The sequence below is a fragment of the Manis javanica genome, chromosome 12, assembly GCF_040802235.1.
Source record: "Manis javanica isolate MJ-LG chromosome 12, MJ_LKY, whole genome shotgun sequence".
NCBI lineage: Eukaryota > Metazoa > Chordata > Mammalia > Pholidota > Manidae > Manis > Manis javanica.
The window spans coordinates 54,754,269-54,761,538 of NC_133167.1; the positions used below are offsets into that span (position 1 = coordinate 54,754,269).

The 7,270-nt window shown below is 39.4% G+C and overlaps 1 protein-coding gene across 11 annotated transcripts in view; it reads left to right on the forward strand.

Annotated features, from left to right (window-relative positions):
- The window catches only part of ZNF385B (zinc finger protein 385B), a 438,948-nt gene extending 433,121 nt beyond the window's left edge, over positions 1-5,827 (forward strand). For 10 of the 11 annotated variants that reach the window (XM_073218598.1, XM_037000369.2, XM_037000370.2 and 7 more), the window contains 4 exons: positions 1,039-1,284; positions 2,105-2,283; positions 2,862-2,963; positions 4,357-5,827. In XM_073218598.1, the coding sequence (XP_073074699.1) occupies positions 1,039-1,284; positions 2,105-2,283; positions 2,862-2,963; positions 4,357-4,572 (743 nt within the window). In that variant the 3' untranslated portion in view covers positions 4,573-5,827. The remainder of the gene's footprint in view (positions 1-1,038; positions 1,285-2,104; positions 2,284-2,861; positions 2,964-4,356) is intronic. The other variant, XM_037000371.2, reaches the window with a different exon arrangement.
- Positions 5,828-7,270: the final 1,443 nt, after the last annotated feature.

Consider the following 7,270-nt stretch of genomic DNA (forward strand, 5'->3'; position numbering starts at 1 on the left):
GCTCCTTCAGTCACAGTCACCCAGGCCCATAGTACACAGTTCCAAATTAGCTAGGGCAATTAACAAATAAGTTTTCAGTTTTAATTCCTTTTCTCTTAATGAGAGTTTATCAGCATATTTAACTTCATTTTCTAAGAGCACCAGCTCTACTTCGATTAAACATGTGATGGATTTTGCTGTTGCCTAAGAAGTTCCAGTTTCTTTCCCAAAGGAGCCAGTGAACAGAGCCTGTCCTGAATAGCAAATGAACCCTGAAGAGTTAGATTCTGTTGAAGTCACTCTGACCTGTCTTATAGCCTGCACATGGGCTTTGAGGATTATAAGCATTTAGTAGCTACATGATTGAAATGCCAAGATGTCTGTAAATGATTTGGCTAATCTTCATATTGTGCTTTTTGGTTAATGTCATTATTTAAAACTTGTGATTTAGACAGGCAGTAATTAATAAGTATAATGAATGGAATTTTTGCATCTCATATTTTGAAAAATTGCCTTGCCATTCAAAGAGCAGCAAAATATAAACTAATCATAACCAAAATTAACCATGTTTCTTTCCTCACCTCTACCCCAATACTCCAAAGTTCAAATTTTAACAGCATAAAAGTTGAATTTTAAATTTATATTCATGTCATAATTAAAATACAAGTAGTCAAACAAAACTACCATTGCCTCCTGACTTATTTCATGTTACCATCATATCATATAATGTATTGGAAGGAGGCTGGTTTTTCTATATATTAAAGTTTCCCTGGAGCATAATTTATACTCAAGGATTTCAGACAGAAAGTTACCTGCTGCAAGAGGGAGAACAAAGTCATTTTTCATGAGTCATTATGATCTTGGGGTGATCTGATGTGAAAACTGATGGATGGCATGGAGTTCTTCATCAGTCAAGCTCAATGAACTTTAAAATCTGTGCTGGAGTAAAACTACATATAGAAATCAAATTTCTAGTTTTAATTCCTTAATGTCAATTTACCTATGTTTATATCACATATTAGTCTTTCATACTATACTATCTCTCTGTGTCTCTCTTAGAAGATAAAGGCAAGTTAAAAATCAGCAGTTCCTGTCAGCCATCAAGCTCTGAAGGTGGCTCATTTCTCCTCAAATCTGGCCCCACACCCCTGCCATCTGGAGCTGCCACTTCTCCCTCCAAGAGCACAAATGGAGCTCCTGAGACTGTTTCTGAATCAGAAGAAGAAAAAGCCAAAAAATTACTTTATTGTTCCCTATGCAAAGTGGCTGTGAACTCCCTGTCACAGCTAGAGGCACACAACACAGGTTAGCAGCTATTGTTTGAATTTAAATAATGTCTAGAACAAAACCCAACTTTTCTCATCAGAATACACTATCTTTTGTTGTTCAAACATTAGGTTTGTTCAATGTCTTCTTGATTTTTTTTAATTCAAAGGAGTGATTTTAAGAAACGTGATATAACAACTTTAGAAACAAAGGCAAAACTGGGTTGGAGACAAAACTTGTGTTCATTATTTTCTCTAAAGCATTTTATCTTTCCCAAAACTCATTATGGTGAAGTGACAGAGATAAAGACAAATATCTAGGCACAGTGTTCACTGCAACACACTTAGAAAAAAAATGGAAACAACCTAAAAGTCCCTCAGTAGGGAATTGCTGAATAAATTATAGTAACCCAATATGATAGAATATATTACTCATTCAGTAAAATGCAATTATAAGAAAATGTGTGTATAATTTAACATGTGAAATTGTCAAGATATTTAATTAATCTGATCCCAATTTTGAAAAATACATTTTTTAGTATACCTGAAAAAAGAGAACCTGAGAAAAAAATACACTAAAATTATAACAATGATTATGTCTAGGTGGTAAAAATGTATGTAATCTTTATTTTCTGATGCTTCTCTATATTTTCCATTTTTTCTTTATTATATACTCATGTTTCCCCAGTTTTTACAATGAAAATGTGTTCAACTTATAATCAGCATTAAAATGGTCATTTGAAAAAAAAAAGCTGTGGGAAATTCAGCCTAAAGATAAAGGTCTCAAGGGTAAGAAAATAAAGAACTATTCATATAGTTCTCTGAAATAGCTCTTTAATATATGTCTCTTTCTGTCCTAGGATCTAAACACAAGACCATGGTTGAAGCTCGTAATGGGGCTGGTCCAATCAAGTCCTATCCTAGACCTGGATCAAGATTAAAGATGCAGAATGGCAGTAAGGGGTCAGGACTACAGAACAAGACATTTCATTGTGAAATTTGTGATGTTCATGTTAATTCAGAAATTCAACTCAAACAGGTAATGTATCCTAGATAAGCATTCACTATTGCTTGGGTCACCTCTTGACTGTATCTCCTAATGTATGTAATGGTTCTCACTGTGCTCACAGTTAAATCTACTAACCTTTATAGGATGCATACAATATATCACATACAGGTGCTAAGGGAAAGAAAAAGTACCAAATATTTGCACACCTACTATTACTATATACCAGATTCCAAGCTAAGTGTTACAGACAGATGAGCACAGTGGTCATCTGGAGCTTACAGTCAAGCAGGAACTTCTGGAAGACGAGTGAGATATTCAGTGTGTCTTCCAGGACCCCAAGTCTAGTTAGGGAGACAGACTCATCAGTCATAGAAGTAGAGTCAGGCAAAGCCAGAGAAGCCCTACAGAGAGAGAGGAGCGGGTGTGAGGAGTTACAATTGACCGGGAGCCAATCTTAATTTAGAGAGCATGGTGATCCTACCCACGCCACTTGGAACTATGGACATAGAACCAGGAATGGAGCAACCAGCTACCTTTATCTAGGAAATATATTTTACATGGAATAAAACTTACATTTAGATACAGCTAATGCATCAAACTTTTTTCAGCACATTTCTAGCCGAAGGCATAAGGATCGAGTTGCAGGGAAACCATTGAAGCCGAAGTACAGCCCATACAACAAACTCCAGCGGAGCCCAAGCATTTTAGCAGTAAGTTCCCCTTGCCTGCCTGCTCGCGTTTTGTGGGGCAGCTTTGCTGACTCAGCAGGGACTGTGGATAAGGACGGCCTAGGAACTAATTGTTCCTGAAGGTTTTGAATTGAAATAGCCCTCATAGACTGGAGTTTTAGAGTGAACTACTTAGCCCTTGCTCTATGACACCTTGAAGGAAGCTGTCTTAGAGAAAAGGAAATGAACCTCTGTAAGAATTAATACCTTACTCTATACCAGACCTTTTCAAAAGACTACCTTCTTTAGCATATAACGAAAAGTAAGGGTTGGGAACAAGGACAGGGAATGGCTGAGGAATCCTTGTATTTGTTTAACGTGGGAGAAGGGTTTGCTTTCCTAGAACAAAAATCCATCCAGTTAACATCCTCCTCCTTTCTGGCACTCTCTCTGTCTCTTTCTCTCTCTAGTGCCAGAAAATAAGCAGTATTTGTAGTGCTCTTTCCATGTACAGCAAGCATATTAGTAATCAGTCTATTGTACCTGCTTTCAATGTGTGCTGTTTTCAGTTTCTTTGCAAAAAATACCCAGGGGCTTCAGCAATAAATGTCATATAAATACCCAGATGGATGGATTTCATAATCGCCATGGGACTGTGCCCAGTGTGGCACAGTTCTGAGAGTGAAACCAGGACTGGCCAGCTAGAGGCAAGGCTGAGATTACCTTCCAGCTTCTCCAAAGCCTCCCTCTAGTGCTGCAAGCAGGTGTTACCTTCATTAAGCAAATCCAGCTTGCAAAACTCTTCCTGATTGCAAAAGAGAAATTAAAGATTGATTTCTTTACAGGAAGATTCCACCTTGGGATTCCTTTAAGGAAAGAAAATTTCTCACACTTATAATCATCCTCAACGACAGAAATTTGAGTTAGCTGCAGTTTTTCAAGGAACACTCTAAAAGGCCAGAGAGAAAGGTGTAAACTTTGCTTTCTTGACTCTTCATGGGTCAAAGAAAAGTGAAGGGTCATGCAGACTTTCAAATAAAACCTCTGAAGGCTGCACTGCACTGTGGTTGAAGACAAGATAGAATTTTGAATTGAGCTCCACTATCTAAGCAGGAAACCTTCTGGGTATGTTTGTTTTTTCTTTATGAGCAGCAGAGCAAAATAGCTTCAGTATCTATTTAGAGAGGCTTCCCTGTGTCCTAGTGGCCAAGGGCAAAGACCTCCAGAAAAGACTCGAAGTGGAAACAAATCAGAGTAAAGGTGTGCCCAGAGCCTCTGAAACCAGCTTTGTGAAAACAGTCATGTCTTGACTTCTGAGAGTAAAGATGTTTTAAATTTGATTTACAGATGTCGGCGTTTTGCTTATGAACGTGTAGCTGTGGTGCTAATTAGAAACACTCTCCCCACCCCATTCCTGGTTTTCTCCTCCCACTAGGCAAAACTTGCATTCCAGAAGGATATGATGAAGCCTTTGGCCCCGGCCTTCCTGTCCTCGCCCCTAGCGGCGGCGGCCGTGTCCTCGGCGCTGTCGCTGCCGCCGCGGCCGTCGGCCTCGCTCTTCCAGGCCGCAGCCCTACCTCCCGCGCTGCTGCGGCCCGGCCACGGGCCCCTCCGCGCCACGCCCGCCTCCATCCTCTTCGCGCCCTACTAACGCCTGCCCGCCCAGAAGGTGGAAGCAGAGGATTCAGCAGCAGGTCAGGCACTTTGTGGCGCAGCGCCCCCACCCAGCCACAAAATGCAGCAGTGCACCACGGGCCCGTCTCCGAAGACCATCCCACCGCTAGATCCAGAGTGCTCCTAGGGACCGCTTTCATGACTTAGGAATCTGAGCGGCACAGGCTGTATCTTCCTCTTCCCGTCCCCTGCCCTACACCATTCAGTTTGTGTATCTGAGATACTTGGTTTCTTGCAAATGTCTTGGTCAGAAATATATATATATACACACACATACATACATCACTCTCTGACTCTTTTCCCATGGGTGTGATCTGGCTTAGAAACAACAGGGAATATTTTCCTGACCGACTTGAAAACTAGGGTCTTCCTCACACGTCTGTAAATAACTCTGGAATCCAACTGGGCACATTCTAGTGTGGAACAAAAATAGATGAACACAAGTGCTTACTTGTGGATACCATCTCACCAACTGATCACATTGTTTTCTTTTTGGTGTACTATTGTTGACAGGGATTGTGTACTGTTTTAGACCCAAGTACTGTTGTATCCTGTGTAGTACTAGATCTGTATCTCTTGTCTGAATAAAACATTTTTAGTTGCCGTGTAAATGTTAGGAAGCAAAGTAGCTTTGAAGTTTCTCTTTAAGAGAACAAAAGATAATGTATTTTCTTTTTTCACATTTTCTTTGGTGATATTTAAATGAAATAGAAAGCCATATAACAGCTATAATTACTACTTGTTTGCTATTTTTGTTAACTTATTTTGTAGCTTCCTCACCAGCTTGAGTTGCTAAGCAAATGTATACAAACAGAAAAAGAGCTTCCTAAATTGCACATTTTTGCACCTCTTGTGCATTCTGCAAGAAGACAATGAATCCATGTATTTCTATGTAATTATCTTCTTCATTTTTAACCTGTTTTCATTTGTAATGATGCTACATAATTTTGTGGCTCCCTAATGCAATAATGTACAGGAGATTTAAAAAATTTATAATTGAACAATTTGTCTTTCTGTTCACTGGATATGTTGCAGGTCATGCTCCTGTGCCCCCTTTTCTAAGCTGATATCAACAAGACTGGAATGTTTGTGGCATCAGGGGCAAGAGGTATCACAAAACAACACAATAGAGTGAACAATTTTAGAGCATCTCTATCTGTGATCTGTAAATGCTAAAATGTCTGTGTATTTTTTTAAATGTATCTTTGCAATAAAAGTACAAAAAGTAAAAATCTGAATTTTCAAAGTTATTTTTTCCTGAGACATCTCCAATTTGAAATCATCTGATGAAAGATTTTCAGTAGGTGCCAAGATTGCCTTCTTACATATTTAGCATTTTCAGCTCTTATTTGCAGCATATTTATTTGTCATGTTTATTCATTACTGTTCACAGCATCCGCATGAGGTGAGAGTATACTGCTGCTTTCCCTCTGAATCTCTAAGAAGTTGGCTAAAGTTGTGAGTGTGACCCCAAATCACAGTGGGAGCCTGCTAAACTTCGATTCTGACTTTCTTAAAACTTGCTGTGAGTCTTCTAATTACCTAGACCATATTTACTTCATGTCCATGGTAATTGTGATCTCTTTTTAGAGAATTTTATTCCATTCCTCCCCTTTTGTGTTCCAATCTGCCCACCCTTCTTTTCTTCCACCTTGTTCTGCTTTTAAGTGTAAAGATCAGTACATCGCTGTTTGTTCTGGCTATCTATTGCTGCCTAACTGCAAAACTTAGTGGCTTAAAATAAGCTATTTTATTATATCACAATTTTAGGGGTCAGGAATTCCAGCAGGGTTTGACCGGGTTGTTCTTTCCCCCTGATAAGTAGGGAGGTTGGTCTGGAGGCACACCATGGCTTCACTCCTAGGTCTGCCTAGAGGGAGATGGCTGGAAGGCTGAACTCTACTGGAACAGTCTACCAGAGGGCCTGCATATGGCCTCAGCAGCAATGTGGTCCCAGGGAATTACGTAGCTCAGGGCTCCCAGAGAGTGGAAGAGGCCTGAGCGGAAGTCAAAAGGCTTCTTATGTAATTGTCAGAAAACTCTCAGCCTCTCACATATCCTGCATTATATTGATCAAGCAATTCAGTAAGGCCAATCCAGATCCAAGGAGAAGGAAGTAATTCATTTTTGAATGTATAGAAAGGCAACGATAAAGATGTGGCCATCTTTATTCTACTACTTTGTTATTGAACTTTGAGGGGAGTGGTAACAAAGCTGTTAAGATCCCTTCTTCCCCAACCTTAAGCCCAAACCATGTCAATTTTTTTTTTAATTCACACTTCTAACAAATTAAGGCCAGTAAATGATACTGCAGCTGTGATACATGGCAACAGACTTCCTCTACCAAAGAGTTACCCAGCTATTTGCAAACTGTTGATCTGAATATTCTAGGCTTACAATCAGGTTCATTTTAGAATCTATTAGGAGTCCAGTTTGACACTGAGAATTTGGGTTTTTTTTTACATGACTCATTTGAGCTCTAATCAACAGTGGTTACACTCAGCTTTGGACCTTCAAACATGGCTTATCAACCATGTTCTGAGGGAATTATGTTTCAGTTTAACATCTTGGAGTTTTTTACTTTTATGGACTCAATGGCAATTACATCTGATTTCTCTTATATCATCCCCTACCTCATTACCTCTTACTGCAATCCTTAGAAAATTTTAAATGTC